Source organism: Maylandia zebra, linkage group LG11 (assembly GCF_041146795.1).
Source record: "Maylandia zebra isolate NMK-2024a linkage group LG11, Mzebra_GT3a, whole genome shotgun sequence".
Lineage (NCBI taxonomy): Eukaryota > Metazoa > Chordata > Actinopteri > Cichliformes > Cichlidae > Maylandia > Maylandia zebra.
In genome coordinates, this window is record NC_135177.1 from 36,734,831 (window position 1) to 36,756,396 (window position 21,566).

Consider the following 21,566-nt stretch of genomic DNA (forward strand, 5'->3'; position numbering starts at 1 on the left):
AGAGTTTTCACAATCATTAGCTCTGCAGAGCAAATATAGATCTAAAAAGGTTTCAGACCGACACAAGTGCAGAGTAAAGGACAGACAGCATAACGAGGAGAGGGGATCAGGAAGAGGCAAAGAACGGGTTTTAACCCAGTGGGACCCCAGAGGGTTAATCCAGACATGACTTTCAGGACAGAGAAACAGCATTTCAGTCTGGATGGAGGCTGAAACATAAAAATGAAGCTATATTTATGAACCTATCCCCCTTGTTATGGATATGGTCCACATCAGATGCATCTGTGGTTCAGCTCTCTGAGGTTTATCAGTAGTTCAGCTAAAACTAACGTCACAAAAAGCTGCAACTTCAACAAAGCGCCAAACAGATCGGCTCGATCTGCAGCTTCTCCTGTGGTCGCTGCGTTTACTTCGGCTTCTGTGAGTGTGACTAAGTAGTGGCTTCAGCTTCGACTGGCTACTGAAGAGCGGACCACAGCAACGTCAGCTTCCTCCACAGAAGAAAGGACAAAGTTATAAAAGGGACTAAAACTGCAAATGAATGCATCAGAGGACATCCACTCAACACTCAGTCAGAATAGATCACACACACACAAGCACAAAATGTTAACGTATACAGATGTGGAGTTTCCATCTGCACAGCTGAAACATCTGTCCATCCTCCCCGTCCTCCTGTGTCGTTTGTTTGGCATGGACGGTGGAGATGATGTCCAGATGCTGATGTCCCCCACAGCTCGGCTGCTTTCACGTTGGCCACCTTCGTGTTGGGCGTTGCTGAAGACCGCAGACAGAAATAAAAACACAGAACGCTCTTCAGGAGTTAACTCTTTGCAGGGTTGTTCTGCATCCTGAATTTTGCTCATTTTTAGTGAACACAAAATTCACATTTTTGCTCTTCCTGTTCATCATTAGGACAACAAACTCCTCCAGAAGCCTCAAGATTCTTAAATTCTTATATCCTGTATTTGTATCATTGTTGTGCCTCATCGTTACATCTAAACGATGCTAAGAATACACTTATTTATTTTGTGGGTTTGATTGTGTGAAGTCATCTTACAGGAACTGCTTTCTCGCTGACCTGCTTCTCCAAAATTGCCCAGAAACGTTTCTTTTTTTGGTACTTCCTCTGAAAACAGCCTTTCACGCTCGAATCAGCCCACGTCCTCAAGGTGAGAAATTAAAAAAAGAAACCGTTTTTTCTGAGCTGCATCCTGCTGGTGCAGTTTCATCAGCACGGATGTTTCCTGCTAAAAAATTCCATATTTACGAAATGATGCAACAAGAACAAAAGTGCTGCTCAGGGAAGCTTTTCAGTATTTATCCTTCTCCCTCTGAGCGAGAATGTGAACAAGAGTGCAGAGTACAGTGCAGAATACAGTGTACAGAGTACAGAGTACAGAGTAGAGTACAGTATAGAGTACAGAGTAGAGTACAGAGTAGAGTACAGAATAGAGTACAGAATACAGTACAGAGTACAGAGTAGAGTACAGAGTACAGAGTAGAGTACAGAGGGTCTCCAGAGGGTTCAGTCAGACATGTTTTGCAGACCAGTGTCAGTGAAGAAATTATTTAAATTACACAAACATAAGAGACAAACTCACACTTCCAGTCGTCACAGTCGCAGACGGTGCTGAGAGGAGGCTCCAGCACCCGAATGTAGACAAAAAGCGCAGAAACAAACTCAGTATTACGTGAAAGCGAGACGTTTATTATGGCTGATGGAGAAATACAAGGAGAACCGAGAAAACAACTACAACAAAAACTGGAAAAACTCAACATGAAAAACTCTAAATGTGAAACTTGGCATACATAGATACCTGGAACATGGAGACTTGACGCACAAGACAACAGACGACGTGACACTGAACAGAGGAAGACAGAGGACCTAAATGCAGCAGGTCCAGTTAGCATCAGCTGAAGGTCGTCAGGTCCTGCACAGATCACCTGAGGCTGAGAAGAGTCCCACAGGTCTGGAAAACCTCCTGTGTGCTACCAGTGCCAAGGACTCCACATCCCAATGACCTCAACAGCTACAGGCCGGTGGCTCTGACATCCCACCCGATCAAGACCCTGGACACCGGTCCTGGTTCAGCCCCTGGTGAGCTCATCACTGGAACCACTTCACCTGGAGACCGCTGGGAGCACTGTGTTCATGTTCTTTGATTTCTCCAGTGCCTTCAACACCATTCTTCCCACAGTCCTGAAGGACAAGCTGGAGACTCAGGAGTGGACCGTCACCTCACTACATGGATCCTAGACTACCTCACTACGGTATGTGAGGACTCAGGGCTGTGTGTCGGACAGTACGGGGGCCCCACAGGGAACGCTTCTGGCTCCGTTCCTCTTCACCATCTACACTGCAGACTTCTCCCACAACTCCACCCAGTGCTTCCTGCAGAAATTATTTGACGTCTCTATAATAGTTGGCCTTATCACTGATGGGGACGACAAAGAGTACCAAGAACTGACCCATGGTTTTGTGGACTGGTGCCGGCAGAACTACCTCCAGATCAACACCAGTAAAACCACAGAGCTGGTGGTAGACCTCCACAGGCACAAACATCCTCCATCGCCACCACCGAACATCCAAGGTATGGATCTTATCTTATCTTATCTTATCTTATCTTATCTTATCTTATCTTATCTTATCTTATCTTATCTTATCTTATCTTATCTTATCTTATCTTATCTTACACAGAAGAGTAATGAGGGAAGTGGAAACACCTGGAAACACAGCTGACACAAATGAACATGATGCCACAGGGGAAGCAAAACTAAACACACTGAACATGGAAACACAAGACTGATTGACAACTGGACGTGGGAAACACAGACATGAAGCATAAAGCACACTGGGAAGATTGAATGATACACAAGGAGAGGAACATGGAAACAGATAAGGGGAATGAAGATATAACTAAAAATCATGCAGGAGGACAAGACAGGCTTTCACAGGAAACAGAAAACAACACACACACAGGGGAGCATGGATGAAATTGTATCTAAACAAACCTAACTAAGACACACTAATAACAACACACGAACTTACCATTACTCTGATACATCATAAGAAATCAAATATACAAAATAAACTTGCTGCGTCACAGACTGACAACAGAGCTCGGTACACTCAGTACTGTACGTGAATGTGATGTCTCATAGTGTGAGAAAACAAACCAGACAGCAACCAAAACCCAGAAGGCAGACACGCCCAACAACTGAGCTTTCAGTAGAGACGCGTCGAGCCTTGACGCTGCCAGTGATGCTGATCTTGAACAAAGCACGATTCCTCTGCAGGGCCTGCAAGAAGCAGCTGCCAAACCAACACGTAGCCCCCCAGGCAGGGTGGACGGGGTCATCACACTAGAACAATACCATTGTAGTACTGATGGAGGCTGTGAAGGAGATTTATGAATTTATCCAACTGCCTGCACCACAGAGCATGAAAGTCAGACTGCAGCAGATCAACACAAAGTGCTGCAGAGCTTCCTGCAGCTTCTCCTGTGGTCAGTGTGGCTCCTTTCAGTTTGTGGGTGAGATTGTGACTTCAGCCTCGACTGGCTAGTGAAGAGTAGACGACGGCATTATCGACTTCCTCCACGTGCCTGTGAAAACCAAGAGAAAACTCCACATGAGCGCCATAAAAACATCTGGGGTTAGAGTGAGCGCCCACATCTGGCTCCCAACAGGGCTGAGCCCCCCGCACCACAGTTACACCACTGTAATGTTTGCAGACGATACCACGGTGGGGGGACTCATTTCTTGGGGGGGGGTGAGTCAGTCTACTGCGTTCTTTTATTCTTCTTTTGCAGATTTGTGTCTCTATTTTGTTGTTCAATGCTTTGTTGCTACAATGACAATAAAGATTCTGATTGTGATGATTGGAAAATTCCATATGTGAAAAAATAAAGAGCCACGAAGTCCAAGAGTTAGAATTAACTGCTGTTTGTAGCTACTGTTAGCTGTTAGCTGTGTTTTATGTTTGTAGGGTAAACGAACAAGTAAAAACAAGTAACAAGTAATAATGATGTTTGTAACTTTTATTCATTTTAATTTAGTTCCTCTGATTTTCTTCTTACGTGTCTGTTTCTCACCTGAAAATCTAAAACACTACAAGCATCAAGCAAAGTCTTTCCATCCTCACAGCTGAACAGCTGTCGGTCCTACCTGCTCCTCTCATGGCTGTGTCTGAACTGCACCGAGGCGTAGCTGACGTCCTCCACAGCTCGGCTGGTTTCCTGTCGGTGACTTTCTTCTTGGATGCTGCTGTAGATGTCATGAGGATGCTGAAAACAGCCAGAAATACAGACGCGTGTAAAGCCATCACTGCCGAGCTCCCCGGCCCGATCCCTAACCGTATGAACCAATATCTTACGATCAACTATTATTATGTTTTTGACCATTAATTGCAAAGACTTTGGAGAACCATTAAAGGAAAACAACGTTTAGGATTACAGTCACTGAGAACCATTTAGATTTCACGTAGTCGTAGACAGATCATAATCTCCCCTCTGTGCTCATTTAAGATGAAATATTCTACGAGAGTCCGAAATTATCTTTGAAATCATAACTCACCTTTGGCTCCGTCTCACCTCCATCAGCTCTCTGATGCTCTGCTGCTGCCAGCTTCCTGTAACAATATGACTGTCATGTCAACAGGAACCAGAAGATCTATCAAAAATCATGAATGTAGAAAATCAGGGGCAAAGAGAAATTGCATTATCATGCAAAAAAACCCAAAACATTTATGTGTTTTGTTGTTTCTGTGTGTCTGCAGCTGATTTCCCACAAACTCAGGCAGCTTCCACGGTTGTCCTTTCACACAAACACAGCAGGAGCTTATCTGCTTTGTGTACACCAGTGGAAATAGTGTGAATTAGGAGAAGTAGCTGCTCGGACGGAGTGAGCAGGAGGCCGTGCTGAACCAGAGTTTTTACCACATTTCTCACATGTAACTCACAGAAAACATAAACTGACCTTGACTTGCTGCCTCGACATTATTTTGTCTTATTGTATCACAATTATGTGCCAGAGACCAGCTTCGCTTCCCCTTCTCCTCCGTTGTGGTCATCAGCACATAACAATAATTTAATGTAATTCTTTCTTGGATACTTGTTTGTCTTTTGACTGTTACGCACAACAGATTCTTTCATTATGCAAAAGTTTAATAATGAACAGACTAAATTCATCTTCTCAGATCGAGGTTTAGAACATTTTGAACCCAAAATATCTTTTCTGCACTGTGGTGAAAGTTTATGCACCGATTTGTATGATTTCTGTGTAAAAGTGTGCTTTAAACATCTTTCATTTTATACATTACTATCATAATCCTAGAGCAGTTCAGAGCTGCAATGCTTGTGTAAAAATAAACGCAGAGTTGACAGTTCTCGCTGCTGCTTCTCCCACTTACATTTGGGGAAATGACTTATATAAAAATGCAGGCAAGTATTCATCAATACTTCGTGTTTATAGTTCTGATATGTTTCCGCTCATGTTCAAAACTTTCTGCACACAAAACATGTCACACACGTCTGTGTTTCCTGTGACTTTTTGGGATCATTATCATTAAAATAGCACTCATAAAATAAAACAAAAAATATAATTTACAGTGTGTGTGTGTGTGTGTGTGTGTGTGTGTGTGTGTGTGTGTGTCCTTTAAGATTCTTTACACATTAAAAACCACCAAAATGTTAAAAATTTTAAATGTAGAAGAAACATAAAGTGTGATTTGTACCTTCTGATGATGAAGATGAAGAGTATGAATGCGATGACAGCCAGCAGGACACCCGACACCACGCCGACTATCAGAGGCAGGTTACCATCAACTGTAAAAATCAGAAATAATTCATAAAGAAATTTACAAATAAAGAAACAGACTAGACAAAAATCCCCTTGTTCTCCAAAAAACTGTAAACTTTTATTTATTTTTGCATCATTTATGGTTACGTTGTTTGTGGTTTTCCATATAATTTATCATGAAGATATCTAGAAATCCTCACACACCAGTCTGGTTTCCCTTCATCGGCTTACTGTGGAAATTCAAATGTTTTTAAATATTTTAATTGCATTTAAATCCCTGCAAAGCCCGACTCCTCCCCACATAACAGACCTGCTGAGACCTTATTCCAGCCTCGTGGCCTCTCTGCGTTTTAACTGTTCAATACTCTGCGTTTAAATCCAGAGGTGACCAGGCTTGCAGCTGTGGCACCTCTGAAACAGTCTTCATCAGAACGGCTGAATTAGTGGTTTGTTTTAAACAGCAGCTGAAGCTCATTTTTAGAGGCTCACTTCTCCTTTATCTTTCACACTCTGGCTACTTTACACCGAATATCCATGAACGAATAGAAGTATGCTTGAATCTCTCTGTTCTATAAAGTGCTCTACTGACTGACATCAGCCCCCTCTGCTGTGTATTAGAGAAACGCCTGCAGTGTATTTACAGTTTGTGTAATATCTGAAAAAGATACCAGGCTGTCGTTCCTCCGCCTCCACCTGCAGGCTGTACGGCTCAGAGAGAGTCTCCATGATGCTCTTCAGAGCACAGGTGTAGTTCCCAGAATCCTCTGCAGTCACATTGTCGAGCTCAAGAGAGGAGCCAGTGTCTGAGAGGGCGTGGCCATCTTTGAACCAGGTGACCTCCAGTTGGTGGAAAGTGCAGTCTGAAGCACAGAGCAGTGTGACGGTTTCACCTCTGCTCACCTTTTTATCATCACTGGAGCTGATTATTCTCATTTTAGACCCATCTAAAATCAAAGTGATCATTAGTTTCATTGAACGCTCATTTATGTTTTTTTTATTAATGTCAGGATATTTTTCTCTCACCAACAACCGTGACATTCACTCCTGTCTTGTTAGTAAAATGTCCTTCAGGACGATCAGCTTCCATCCTGAAGCGAAAGCTTGCGTTGTCTCTCTGCTGAACATCTCTGATCTGTAAAGTGCAGTTTGTCTTCTTGTCTCCCAGATATTGATAACGAGGATCGATGTTTGCTGAGTCACTGTCATACACAGATGGAGTGCTGCCCTGACAGATCACATGGTTCTTACACCAGCGGACTCTGACGATCTTTAGAGGAACTTCTCTCTGACCATCACTGAAAGACTTCAGAGGTGTGAAGGTGCAGGGGAGGGTGGCAGTGGACCCTCTGACAGCACAGGTAGACGTGAAAGGATAGACCACAGTTTGACCCACAGCACCTGGAAACAGATGGTATAGAAGTAATTATATGTATATGTTCACAGGCGTGAGTTTCTCAAAATGGGCTCATTGAGTGCAGCACGGATAAGATCTTGGAGAGGCTACGGCTGCTGTGAACACTCAGAATAAGATCTCTGACTGCAGACTGGATACATCTCGGAAGGGCTCGCTCGGAATAACATCTCTGGGCGCAAATTGGATGACATCTCGGGGAGGCACACTGCCGTGAGTTCTCAGAATCGGCTCCTTGAGCACAAGAAATGACAACATCACAGAACGCAAGTATGGCGAAGCTCGCGGCTCTCCGACGGGAGATTGAGAGACCGGTGTTGGACTGTAGAACTGCTTTGAAATTCATATGAGCTGTTCGCACTAAAGTAAAAAATACCATCACTTCATGCGGAGACCCTCTCGGCACCAGCTGCAAGGCCGGAGCTGAACAAAACACCCTGATGACGACTGTGTTGAGTCTGTTCCTTCCCATTCCATGCAAGGCCACCTGGGTTGGCTGGAAGACTGTTTACTTAGCCTGGCAGGACGAAGGACACTGTCTCAGCTGAACTATGGACACGCACACACATACATATACTGATACTGATAAGCACTCACTGACGCATCACCCTCCCTATCCCAGATCCAACGCCACCTCCAACGCTTACCTCCCCTCTGATGTGGACATCGGGTCAGCTGGAGGCGCAGTCGAAGATTGCAGCGGTCCCAGATCAGATGTACACACTGGAACTCTTCCCCATGTTGCTGTCTGTGTTTGTTGTGCTATGGTGTGTTGATATCTGTGCATTCCTGTATTATCCTTCTGTGTTAGACATTTTGATGTTTTTTTCCTGCTACCTGGCCTGACCTGTCTCCCCAATGTGATGTTTCTGTATTGTATGTACGGTCGGCAAGGTCTGTCATCTCGGTTGTGGGCAAAAGACCTGCAACTGACAAATAAAGGCTAGCTCATCATCTCGTCACTATAACTACTGATGCAATAACACATGCTGAAGCCCACCGTAACATCCTGCAAGTGTTCCAAGGAACACAACACGTATTAAACATGCAAACCATCATTTCACTAGCTGGGCCCACGTCCTCGTTTTAGGTTTGACAGTGTTTGAGTAGGTAAAGGTGATGCTTGGACATGAATTGAGCTGCGGTTTGGGGAAGGCCTCCAAGGATGGAGTGGGGCACGTAAACGAGAATGAACAGCTTGCAGAAACCTATATAGATGACAACAGGAAGGAGCGTGTTTAGAGGCGTGGTCCTGCTCCTGAAATTCTGATACATAATCTCCAACGAATAAAGCTCACGTGTGCTTTGCATGGTTCACTGTTAAGGTAGCGGGCCACTGATAGCGCCATCTAGTGGTCGCTATGACACTGAAAGGCCTACATGAGGACATCAGGCCATGTAGTTTATCGAGTATGGAGGGCGCTGAGCTAGAAGGATGTTCAAACCATGGACTTATTATTGTATAGCAACAAAAAACATGTATAAGAAATAAAGTGTTTTTCTCTCTGTCTATCGATTTCCTCACACACCAGTGTTTGTTCTCCCTCACATCTCCGGCCTGACATACGAGCAGATGAGTTGAGGATGTACAGCCTGTGAAATGAAATTATACGTCTATCTGTACTTATATTGCAAAATTAAATATTGAAGCAGTTACTCAGCTACATTTACCTGAAAGCTTTAATCATTCGTGTGTTACATTAGGATTGTGCCACGAAGAGTTTATGATATTGTGTAATATTGTGTTAAAGTAAACTTTCTTCAACCTCTTTTGACTGAGATTCATTTATAGATATTACTTTAAAAATGTACTTTTGTTACTTTATTATTAGTACATATCTCCAGTGTGACTGAATGTAAACATTTCTGCGAGTTTTCTGAATTCCTGCAGAGTGAAGTAAGACTCACTGACAGCTGTCACACACACCACACAACACTTATTAGGCTCAGGCAGCAGTTACTTTGTCACATTTGTCACAGTAAGTTTAAACTGTTTTTTGTTTTGTTTTTTCATTAATGAATGAAATGTTAAAAAAAGCAAATATGTTTCATAGCAGTGCAGCCAGGGTCATCATTTCAGCAAAAAGAGAAAAACAATGAGGTCATAAATTCTTTTACACTAATAAATCTGCTCAGACGCCCTTCTGCTTTCTTCTTTCCTGTTCCTGTGACAGTGTCGGCTTTCTCTGGAGGTTAAAAACTAATAAAAGCATCACTTCAGTCTCACCTGTCAGGAGGAACATGAAGCTCCACAGAGTCTTTTCAGTGCAAACTGCCATTCTCAGTCCTCTGCTGACGTCCTTCAGTTTAACCTTCTGCTGCTTCTGCTGGAGCGAGAGAGAGAGCGATGGCTAACAAGCAATTGTCTGGTGGTGTTTGTGACTGTCTGTCCCAATGTCACTTTCAAACTTCCTTTTATTTCAGCAACTCTTTTCTCTTTGACTCTGTTTCGTAAAGTTGCTAACTCCCTCTTTTAAAGTAACTTCCTTTCTTACAAAACGCTGTCACTGTTTTTAACGTAATTTCTAAAAACAGTGACTGTGTGAAGAAACTCCCATCATGCAGCAGTAAGAGGTGTTTCTTTCCACTGTTGAACCTGTGGTGGTGGTTGGAGAAACATCAGTGACCAGGTTATGTTGGCGTCGCCCCCACTGATGGACACACTTTGTCCTAGTTTGTGTGGCCTTACGAACCCAACAGTGAGATCTTAAGAGATCCAGCCTGCGGCTCTTCAATGGGGCGTCACAGGGTCCCCAGAAAAAAACATTGTAAATGTAAAATAATAAAATAAATATTCTTCTGTAGCAATAACAAAGTATAACATAAATTATTCTGTAGCAATTACACAAGAATATCCAGTAATGTCCCTGCCTACAATTAAACACATTCACTTACCGAAAATCATCTGCTGTGGCAAACGGGTGCAAGCCTTTGACCACAAACTGAGTCACTGCTCGGTGACGTTCGTCTATCCCGGCCTGAAAGGAGACGCTACCGGTAGACTGCAGCGAGAACTGCCAGCATCTGAGCCAGACTCTGTCTCATCATGGTCACTAAATGCACAGTAATGGCAGGTTTGTAATAAGGCAGATCGCGCTAACATAATATGTTAGTTGATTATTTACCTGCCGCATTAACGGGAGAGGACGTGCAAACGTTACCGCTGCTGCTGGGTTGAGATTCACGAGTCCAGAATTAAAAACACGACATTCATTTAAGGTCATCGCGTGTTTGTGAGCAAATGCTTTTGCATATTCGTAGTGTTTCCTCCCTTAAATGAAACATCTACTTTGCAAGTATTGCAAGTTGCCCTGTTGTCATCCGTTCTCGTAAAGTGTAACCAAACTTTTTAGTGTTTGAGCCGCTTAGGCGCCGTGTTTCCTGCCAGGTAAATGACGCTCCGCAACGTGGTGACGTCATTCGGGGCGACTGGAATCGATAAGGGAATTGTTTGCAAAAATGGCAAACGATTCCAAGGAATTGAAACAGTGGGAACCGGTTCTCAACAAGAACCGGTTTTCGATACCCATCCCTACTGATAACATCCTACAATGAGTTGAAACATTAACTTGTTATTTATTCCTGCTTAAAACAGGTTATTAATGGTTACAAAATCTTATTTGGTTTTCGTATGTACCTGTTTTCAGTGATATCAACTTTAATAGTTGTTAATAGTTAACACTATGTGTTAACAGACCTCTCTGCATTAAATCATCCCTGTTATTAATCTCTGTCTCTCTTCCACAGCATGTCTTTATCCCGTCTTCCTTCTTTCACCCCAACCAATCACAGCAGATGGCCCTGCCCCTCCCTGAGCCTGGCTCTGCCGGAGGTTTCTTCCTGTTAAAAGGGAGTTTTTCCTTCCCACTGTCGCCAAAGTGCTCATAGGGTTTCTCCATTTCCTCTGTGGAATATTTACCTTACAGTATACAACACCTTGACACAACTGTTATTGTGATTTGGTGCTGTATAAATAAAACTTAGTTGAATTGAATTCCTGCTACTTCTGGTTTCTACTGGTTTTGCTACTCGATACTGTGCTCTTGAAGCAGATATGTTTAAGGGCCCTGTTAAAGGTAAAAATAGTGACACTAATGCTGAGTGTTGACCAGAGACGATGTAAGAGAGAGACATTAAAAACTCGTGAGCTGAAATCTACTGAAGAATTCTGAAACATAAGCAAAACATCCAGTGGAAGAAATAAAAACTCAGAAAACTTTGAGCCTTGTTGTTTATGTGCTGACCACTGAAATAAAGGTTTACATAGATAACACTGTCATGATGGTGAGGTTTGATTTTAGAAGGACTTGACTTGGACTTCTGATTCAATTCAGTTTAATTTATATACATCACCAATAAACAACAATAACCATTCAAGGCACCCTGTACTCTAACGCTAACGCCAGCACATGCTCGACGAATATGTAAGCTCACATTTTTGGCTCCACTCCTAATTTTACAGCTTATTAAGAGACTTCCTGTACAGGTACATGGTTCCCTGGAGGAATTCCTCCCTTTTCTCATCCTTGCTTTTATCATTATAAACATCCATCATGTATCTGTGCATCTCTTTGGTATCGACAGGGCTCCACAGGCCCTCCTCCACCATCAGCTGCAGTTCATGCTCCATAGATGTTTTGTATTTGTTTCCAGACTCGGACTTTGGGTCCACTCTGGACATGCAGACGTAGCCCCCTGAAGGAGAAAAAAACAACAAAACCACAACAATTTATGACCTTTTTCGTTTTTTTGAAAAACAGAAAGTTTGCTCAGGTTTGCTGGACACTGTAGGATGTGCTCCAACGTCAGGAGAGCATGAGTCCTCTGCCACATGCTGTCACATATCGTGTGTTTTTATTCATCTGAGGTCCCATTTACTGTCATTTGAAGACCCAACAACAACCAGATTATTTTTATATATATATACCAGCACGCCCCTGCGGGCGGTTTATCCTTCAAGCTCGGGTCCTCTACCAGAGGCCTGGGAGCATGAGGGTCCTGCGCAGTATCTTAGCTGTTCCCAGGACCCAGTAAGGGTCCTAAGGCTATGCTAAGCAAGCCTACTGCAGACATGAGCGAGACAGATAAATATGAAGGCATGCCGGCTCGGACGTTGCCCGGATCAACAAGGTCCGCGTCAGGTGTTGAAGAACCAGGGCACCCTGACGAAAAGTGGGCGTTGTTGGAATGCTACTACGCAAGTAACCCCGGCGGAAGGGGCTACATGAATAGGATGAGGGACCTATGGATTCTTCGATACCCAACATCCACAATGACGGCGAAACAACTAGTAGCTCAGTGTTCCAACATTCGAAAGAAGGGACTGCTCTCACAGCTAGAGATTGACGAGGTACAACACAAATGCTACGGCAAGGAGGAGTCAGGACGCCAGGTCAGGGGGGAGATATCATCACCCCCACCCGAGATTGGGTACATAGCCCCAAGTGCGATAGGAGAAGGATCGTTGAGTGCGAGAGGAACTGACCTGAAAAATAGGATCATGGCCAAGCTTGAAACCTGGATCCCCCGTAGCCGGTTACCAAGATTACGTGAAGTACCCTCAGAAGGTCTGCTAGATGATGTTAATGCAGCACTACAGACAATACCTACAACCACGATTACCGACACTAACAAGCTGATCTACAATACGGCAACAGTGATCAGTGAGATGCTTGGCTATAAGTTGAACAGCCACAAGGGGCAGTACCCTCCATGGAGAAGGAGGCTAGAGGGCAAGATCAAAGTAGCACGGAGGGAGGTTAGCCAACTAACGGAGTTGCAGAAAGGTGCGACAAAGAAGGTGCATAAGAAATACAGCAAGCTGTCCATACCTGAGGCCTTGGAAACTGCCAAGCAAAGACTCACAGCCTTGGCCAGCCGCTTGAGGAGGTACACCAGAGAGATAGAAGGCAGGAGAATAAACCAGCTGTTCGCCACAGAACCAGCAAAGGTGTACTCTCAGTGGCAAGGGAACAATAATAATAAGAGAACAGCACCACCAAGGCCGGAGATGGAGCATACTGGAAGAGCATATGGGAGAAGGACGCAACCCATAACGGCAATGCTCAGTGGCTAGAGGATCTGAGGGCAGACCACAGCGACCTCCCTGAACAGGGTCCAGTAACCACAGTGGCAGATATCCAAGAAAGGGTCTCCAGTATGAAGAGTTGGACAGCACCAGGGCCCGACATGGTTCACGCCTACTGGCTGAAGAAGCTGACTGCACTCCACGAGCGTCTGGCAGCACAAATGAACCAGCTGCTAGTTAACGAAAGACACCCGGAATGGCTAACCGAAGGTCGAACGGTCCTGATCCCCAAGGACCCCAAGAAGGGACCGGTCCCCTCCAACTACCGACCAATAACCTGCCTCAGTACTACATGGAAGCTCCTGTCAGGCATCATATCGGCTAAGATGAACAGGCACATGGGTCAATACATGAGCGGGACACAGAAAGGAATTGGCAAGAATACCAGAGGCGCAAAACACCAGCTACTGGTAGACAGAACAGTCAGCCGAGACTGCAAGACCAGACTGACCAACCTGTGCACTGCCTGGATTGATTACAAGAAGGCCTATGACTCAGTGCCCCACAGCTGGATACTGGAATGCTTAGAATTGTACAAGATCAATGGGACCCTAAGAGCCTTCATCAGGAACTCAATGGGGATGTGGCGTACAACACTAGAGGCCAACTCCAAGCCCATAGCACAAGTCACCATCAAGTGTGGGATCTACCAAGGAGATGCTCTGTCCCCACTGCTGTTCTGCATAGGCCTGAACCCCCTCAGTGAGATCATTAACAAGACTGGCTACGGATACCGACTACGGAACGGAGCAGTTGTCAGCCACCTCCTGTACATGGATGACATCAAGCTGTATGCCAAGAGTGAACGAGACATCGATTCACTGATCCACACTACCAGGCTATACAGCAATGACATTGGAATGTCGTTCGGACTGGAGAAGTGTAGTCGGATGGTAACAAAGAGAGGGAAGGTAGTCAGAACTGAGGGGATTGAACTACCAGAAGGCAACATTGCAGACATAGAGGACAGTTACAAGTACCTGGGGATCCCGCAGGCGAATGGGAACCATGAAGAGGCCGCTAGAAAAGCTGCAACCACCAAGTACCTGCAGAGGGTCAGGCAAGTCCTGAGGAGTCAGCTGAATGGTAAGAACAAGATCCGGGCCATCAACACGTACGCCCTGCCCGTGATCAGGTACCCTGCTGGGGTAATAGGCTGGCCAAAGGAGGAGATAGAAGCCACTGACATAAAGACAAGAAAGCTCCTTACCATGCATGGAGGGTTTCACCCCAAGTCCAGCACCCTGAGGCTGTACGCTAAGCGGAAGGAAGGGGGCCGGGGACGGGTGAGTGTCAGCACCACAGTCCAGGATGAGACAACGAACATCCAAGAATACATTGGGAAGATGGCCCCAAATGACCGAGTGCTCAGTGAATACCTCAGGCAGCAGAAACCCAAGAAAGAGGAGGAAGACGAGGAACCATCATGGAAGGACAGGCCCCTGCACGGTATGTACCACCGGCAGATAGAGGAGGTGGCTGATATCCAGAAATCCTACCAGTGGCTGGACAAAGCTGGACTGAAAGACAGCACAGAGGCACTAATCATGGCAGCACAAGAACAAGCTCTGAGCACAAGATCCATAGAGGCTGGGGTCTATCACACCAGGCAAGACCCCAGGTGCAGGCTGTGTAAAGATGCCCCAGAGACAATCCAGCACATAACAGCAGGGTGCAAGATGCTAGCAGGCAAGGCATACATGGAACGCCATAACCAAGTGGCCGGCATAGTGTACAGGAACATCTGTGCCGAGTATAACCTGGAAGTCCCGAGGTCAAAATGGGAGATGCCCCCAAGGGTGGTGGAGAATGACCGAGCTAAGATCCTGTGGGACTTCCAGATACAGATGGACAAAATGGTGGTGGCTAACCAACCGGACATAGTGGTGGTAGACAAACAGAAGAAGACGGCCGTAGTGATCGATGTAGCGGTTCCGAATGACAGCAATATCAGGAAGAAGGAACACGAGAAGCTGGAGAAATACCAAGGGCTCAGAGAAGAGCTCGAGAGGATGTGGAGGGTGAAGGTAATGGTGGTCCCCGTGGTAATCGGAGCACTAGGTGCGGTGACTCCCAAGCTAGGCGAGTGGCTCCAGCAGATCCCGGGAATAACATCGGAGATCTCTGTCCAGAAGAGCGAAGTCCTGGGAACAGCTAAGATACTGCGCAGGACCCTCAAGCTCCCAGGCCTCTGGTAGAGGACTCGAGCTTGAAGGATAAACCGCCCGCAGCGGCGTGCTGGGTGTTGTTTTTTTTTATTTTGTTATTTATATATATCCTTAGCAGGTGTGTGGTGGTCTGTCTAAAAATCTCCAAAGGTTTATTCTGTTCATCTGGTCGTAGCGTTTTGTGGGAGAAACGTTTCGTCACTCATCCAATTGACTTCTTCAGTCTCAGCTGACTGCAGGTTTCCAACCTTATAAACAGTACATTTGCATAATGACTGAAACCAGCCCACTGAAGGAACAATGGCCTGGGAGGTCAGTTCCTTCATTATGATTATGCAAATTCTCATGACCATTGATCAGCAACGCATACAGATCAGTACTTAAAGGTCTGACTCTCATCATCCACTGGAGGATAAACTGGGTTTCATCAGTGAGTAAATGTGGTTATCCCGGCTGGATGTTTGTCAAAGTTGGGAAGGCGCCAAAAGAAAGCTCCAACTGATCCAGGAGAGAAGGACAACCGCTGCCTGAGCGAAAACCTGTAGTGATTCCATATGTGTCAGGAGTATCAGAGCAGCTGAGATGCATTTTTTCTAAACACCGGGTCTCTGTGGCTTTCAATCCCCAAAACACGCTGCGCCAAAAACTGGTCCACCCCAAGGATCGGGTCCCCCGACACAAACAGAGTAACATAGTGTACGCTGTTAAGTGCAGGAGGATTGCCAGGATTTATACATCGGGGAAACCAAACAACCTCTGGCAAAGCGGATGGCACAACACAGAAGAGCCACCTCGTCAGGCCAGGACTCTGCAGTCTATTTACACCCACAGGCCAGCGGACACTCTTTCAATGATGAGGATGTAACATCCTGGACAGTGAGGAACGCTGGTTTGAGGGCGGAGTCAAGGAGGCCAGTTATGTGAAAAGGGAAAGACCATCTCTGAATCGAGGAGGGGGTCTAAGGGTACATCTGTCCCCATCTTACAATGCTGTGATTGCAGCCATTCCCCAACTCTCTGTGAATGGGACTCATGGCCTTTGATCAGTGGTTGTTGATCAGTGGTCATGACAATTTGCATAATTAAGATTAAGGAACTGACCTCCCAGCCCATTGTTCCTTCAGTGGGCTGGTTTCAGTCATTATGCAAATGTGCTGTTTATAAGGTTGGAAACCTGCAGTCAGCTGAGACTGAAGAAGTCAATTGGATGAGCGACGAAACGTTTCTCCCACTGAAAACGTCCGGATGAACAGAATCCACTTTTGGAGATTTACTTACCTGAATGCATGCATCAAGACGTCTTCTAAAAATCACATCACAGCATTGATTATGTTATTATTGAAAGCTAAAGAAGAGTCTGAGTTCATCACATCAGATAAATGGTTTTAGATTAAATGGAAAAAAAATATCTCACTCAGATTAACATCAGTTTGTTTGTTTGAAAGTTGGTTGGTTACCTGGTTTAGTAGCTTTGCAGAGCTCCCTGATAACGCTGACCGGCACGTAATCATCACGTAAAGCACCAGTAATGATCACCACATCAAACCCACCTGAAACCAGAAGCAGACCAGGAGGGAGAGGAGTTAGTAAAATGAGTTATTTAGAGTTATTAGTTAGAGAGAAGTTAGTTACAGAGGAGTTAGAGGAGTTAGTTGTTTTGGGGTGAAAAGTTGGCATTGTCACGTTGTGGGTTTTTCTACGTTTTGGTTCCTCTTTTGTTTTGCACTTCTTTCTCGTGTAATGTTCTCGTGTTCCTTCCTCTATCGTGTCTTTGCAGTAAAGCCTCCTGTGTTCCTCTGTAAGTGTTTTTAGTTTTAATCTTCATCTCATGGATAGTTTCCTGTTTTACTCTGTGAGGTTTTTTCATGTCTTGTTTTTGCTTTTACTGTTTGTCTTCCCCCCCTCTTTCTTCTGTTTCTGATCCGTGATGCGCTGCAGTTTCAGACCATTATTGACATAAATATATTTTGAGCATCTAACTAATCGATATCCTCAATAAAAGTATTTTTTATATTTATAAAATTAAATAGGTAGCAAAAGTTTTGACTACATCAGCATTAGCACCGCCCCCTGACTGTAGCAAATGAATGATCAAATAGTTAATAGTTAAGTAATTAACTATCTTTTAAAGTAAAAAAAAAAACATTTTTAAGTTATTAATGACCAATTTCATTACTTATGTATTTATTTAGTTTTTTTATTTTGGCACTTTCAGTCCCCCATATTCTATAAAACCTCAGGTGTTGTTATTCTCAATTGTGCTGTTTTACTATCAGCTGGCGGTGCTGTCTTCTTGTCTGTGGTGCTAATGTGTCTGTCGGGTTATCTGCTTTGTTAGCTCAGAGTGTGAGTGTGATGTACCAGTCTGTGCAGGCAGCGGGTCTGTTCCCAGTAAGGCCAGTTTGAGCTCCCGATAAAGGCCACTCTTAGCAGCTTGTTCCAGCATGCCCTTACTACCATCCACTCCCACAAAGTGTTTGAAGCCGAGGTCAAACATCTAAATACAGAGAAAAGACGATCAGTTCTGAGCCTGCTCCATGAACTCTGGATGTTCGTTTGAGGATGAATTTCACAGATTTTGAATAAGTGCTGAAATTTCCCACTTTCAAAAAGAATCACACGTAAGACGGTGAGTTCATGTTTGCATTTACTATTTTACAAAACTGATTTGGGATTCATTAAAATGTTATTGTTTTTCCATAATTAGATCAATCTGAACATGTCCTCACGTGTGATTCATAAAAATGCTGACCACAGTAAAACTTCCTGAATCCCATTTGTGACATCAGCATTTTAAACATCTACAGGTCTCAAATCAGCTCGGAGTGACGGCTCCTTCCAGCTATTGGAAGGTGCCACCTTCCAGAGTTTTCCAGTTATTGGTTCACCAGTTTTGCAGCCAGTCCAGATCCGCAGGCCACATCGAGAACCTGAGCGTCTCCACGACTTCCACAGAAGTGATCGTTCAGAAAATCTACGGCCAGCTGTGGTGCTCTGTACTTCATTGTCTCTGAATCCTGTCAACATAAAGCAGCGGAAAAAACAAAGTATTCTTATTGGCTGTTGGGATTTAGGCTGTCCAGTGCTGTTTTTGTCACACCCACATGTTTCAGATCATCAAACAAATGTGAACATTAGACAAACCGAGTAAACTGAACATTTTTATTGATGATTTCATTTATTAGGGGAAAAACTTCCCAAATCTCCCTGCAACAATTGTCCCATAAATAATAACTAGTTGTGCCACACTTGGCGACAAGACCTGAAGTCAAGTGTTTGTGTTATCCTGCCACGAGTCTTTCACGTGTCTGCGGAGGAGCTCTGCTTACTCTTCTTTACAGAATTATTTGAATTTCCAGTTGTTTTCCAGCATGAGCAGCCTCTTTACGGCAATGCTCTGCTTGCTTTTTTCTTGTGACCTCCTGTGACATCATAACCATCTTCATCAGTTTTCCCGCGCTGCTCTCCTCCCTGAGTGTGTCCTGTCCTGCTCTCTTTCCTGTGGGACAGATGTCGCTCTCCCTCACGTATCCTCTGAAGCGTTTACATTTGGCACTCAGAGTGTCTCCACTAAATCAGATCTGATGGTGAATGTTCGGTGTTCATCGGGTCAGCTGTGCCACACAGAGTTTAGGTTTCAACGGCTCAATCTTCTGTAATAATGAAACTCTCCTCTGGATCGATCCTCCGTCGTCGGGGCTTTGTAACGCATTTCAGAGAGAAATAAGATGCGCTTACACTTTATTATTTCGTTCAGGAGTTTCTGCCTCATGAAACCACCCGACTGCATCTTTTTATATAAACTGGCATTTTTATAAATGAATCATTAGCTGATTTGCTCCACTGCTTTCAGTCATACAGCTGCGTCTCTTTGGTGAACTCTGGCAGCAGAGAACAGAGCGCACTGCGACCTAATCTGGGCTCGATAGATGACGATGCCAGCTCTGAGCGCTCATTTTGTATTTAAAACTTTCTTAGATTAAATAATCTGCTCTTACAACTCAATGTCAAACGAATAAACTGTGAACATTTCATCTGGTTTATCGAAGAACAAGAACAGCAGCTCACTCCGTCAGCTCCACACCTGTGAGTTTAGGGTTAGCGGGAGAAAATCTCAGGTCCAATCTGAAAGTTTTCGGGGGTTTTTGCTTGAGGTCAGGGCGGAAACATTCTGATTATTTGAGAAGAAACAAAGAAGAAACGGTAAGAACTGGTCTTCACTGCCAGACGGAGTCCAAAGACCAGTTAAAGCGCGTTTGATATTTATTTATTGGTTCACACAGTCAGCCCAGGAGGCCTTTCTTTCTCCTCACCTGTTCGTACGTCTCAGCCCAGCTGTTGAAAAAATCCGTAGTCTGCTGCGGATCGAAGCCTTCGCAGGACTGAAACATGACCCTCATATCGTCCACAGTTCTTCTGGAGCCCGACATGATGAGGAGCTGAGCTCAGACCTGGAGAGAGTGCAGCGGACTCACTGACACGTAGAGACCCGACTAACCTGACTGTGCCCGCCGGGCAGGTATGCACCACAAGTATCTTCGACACAGACAGGCTGCGTTGGTTTTAGCTGACTGCAGGAGAAAAATAAATGTTTAAGGTAAAGTATGACGACGGTTGATAGCTGTGGGTTTTTATTAATTACAGTGATCGATAAAAACGAACGATTCTCCGAGTCTGAGGCTGCAGTCCAAGCTGTTTAAAGGGATGACATCACTCATAAAAACATAAAACCATTTATTTTCTGAACACATGCACATTCCAGGGTTTGGGCTGCTGTGACTTCACATCTGAAAGAATACGAAGCATAAATGAAATGGATTCCTGAGTCTCTCTGCCTCTCATGGTGTAATGTAAAAAAGACCAAACATGGCAGCTCCTTTAAACTCGATGAGGATAAGAGTGAGCGGCTTCTAACAGATGAACAATGAGGTGACACTGAAAACGAACTAATCATTTGTCTGTTCTTCTGATATGTGTTTCCTTCAGGTGATGATCACTAAATGATTGCTCTCTTCAGATACTTTGTTACAGTTAAACACAATCAGATTTTCTCTGACCTGACTGATTGCTCTCTTCACATCTGTCAGACATTCAGTCCCCTACAGATGTGAGACTGTAACTTCTCATCCTGCTTGGTTTCATTGTAATTTATGAAATAGTTACGAGTTCCAACTCTTTTTAAAACGTGGACACCGATGTTACAGACATGAATTTACTTTACTTACTTTAGTGAAGAGCAGGTTTACACAGCCTACTCGTACTTTGTTGAAGTATTTGTGCTACTTTTGACTTTTACTCTGCTAATTTGAATCCAAATGTCATACTTTGTCATTTATTTTGCTGATCTTCAAGTCACAACACATCACAATCGCCTGCCAGTTTGTTACTCATGTAAATCATCTGTGACTCACATGTTACAAGCAACTCAAGCCAAGTTCAAACCCAGCAAAACAGTTTTTGTTGGCAGGTATTTCAGAAACTGTGGATCTGCTGTAATTCTCCCACAGTCAGGCCTGTCAAAACCTGAAAAAACCTGAAGGGAAGCCAGTATAGGAGAAATATGCTCTCTTTCTACTTACAACATGTGCTCAGCTCGGGTAACTAAAGCTATGCTGTCTGGTAAGGTAAGAACAGACCCAGACATGGTAATGCACATGTGTTTGACAGTTTATTTCCAGCAAAACGTTCAGAACATTTTCATGCTTTCGAGCAGGTGTGACGTTGTACAAGTACAGTGTCCCGGATTCGACAAGTGGCACAAAAACAAAGCAATGGAGGCCCAGTAGAGTGCAATCAGATGAAGAGTTTATTAAGAACACACGTGTGGGAAGAAGTACACAGCATCACATCTGCGGACTTCTTCTGCCACAAATACACAGAGAATGGTTTATATAACGTCAGCGTTAAACGCCCCTTCACGCGTTCTGATAACATATTTTGTATTTCTAAGAACATCATTTGCATTTTGTACAGACAATGAGCAATTTTGAGAGCTAAGGTCAGACACAGAAGTTCCTCTTTCTAACATCTTTTCCCAAATATGGCGATGATTTCAGGCCCTGGAGGTTCCCGTGGACTTTTCTTCCTTTTGACCCATCTT

The 21,566-nt window shown here is 44.3% G+C and overlaps 2 protein-coding genes across 4 annotated transcripts; both read right to left on the reverse strand.

The window, feature by feature from the left end:
* Positions 1-1,687: 1,687 nt before the first annotated feature.
* On the reverse strand, positions 1,688-11,333 carry LOC143421166 (uncharacterized). 3 transcript variants are annotated; one of them, XR_013100915.1, is made up of 8 exons: positions 9,438-11,333; positions 6,823-7,197; positions 6,468-6,743; positions 5,735-5,825; positions 4,576-4,630; positions 4,168-4,286; positions 2,695-3,605; positions 1,688-2,624 (listed from the first exon to the last, which is right to left on the reverse strand). XR_013100915.1 is itself a non-coding variant. In XM_076890320.1 (8 exons), the coding sequence occupies exons 2-8, from the start codon at positions 9,487-9,489 to the stop codon at positions 3,548-3,550; spliced, it is 1,026 nt and encodes a 341-aa protein (XP_076746435.1). In that variant the 5' UTR covers positions 9,490-9,537; positions 10,106-11,333; the 3' UTR covers positions 1,688-3,547. The 3 variants fall into 3 exon arrangements, 1 of the variants encoding a protein (XP_076746435.1); XR_013100914.1 differs by having other exon boundaries at positions 1,688-2,654; XM_076890320.1 differs by having other exon boundaries at positions 1,688-3,605; positions 9,438-9,537; positions 10,106-11,333.
* Positions 11,334-11,528: 195 nt separating this feature from the next.
* On the reverse strand, positions 11,529-19,968 carry LOC143412294 (methyltransferase-like protein 27). Its single transcript, XM_076890321.1, has 5 exons — positions 19,780-19,968; positions 18,355-18,483; positions 17,828-17,963; positions 16,924-17,016; positions 11,529-11,905 (listed from the first exon to the last, which is right to left on the reverse strand). Exons 1-5 carry the CDS (start codon positions 19,894-19,896, stop codon positions 11,667-11,669), a joined length of 714 nt encoding a protein of 237 aa, XP_076746436.1. The 5' UTR covers positions 19,897-19,968; the 3' UTR covers positions 11,529-11,666.
* Between the last annotated feature and the right edge of the window lie 1,598 nt (positions 19,969-21,566).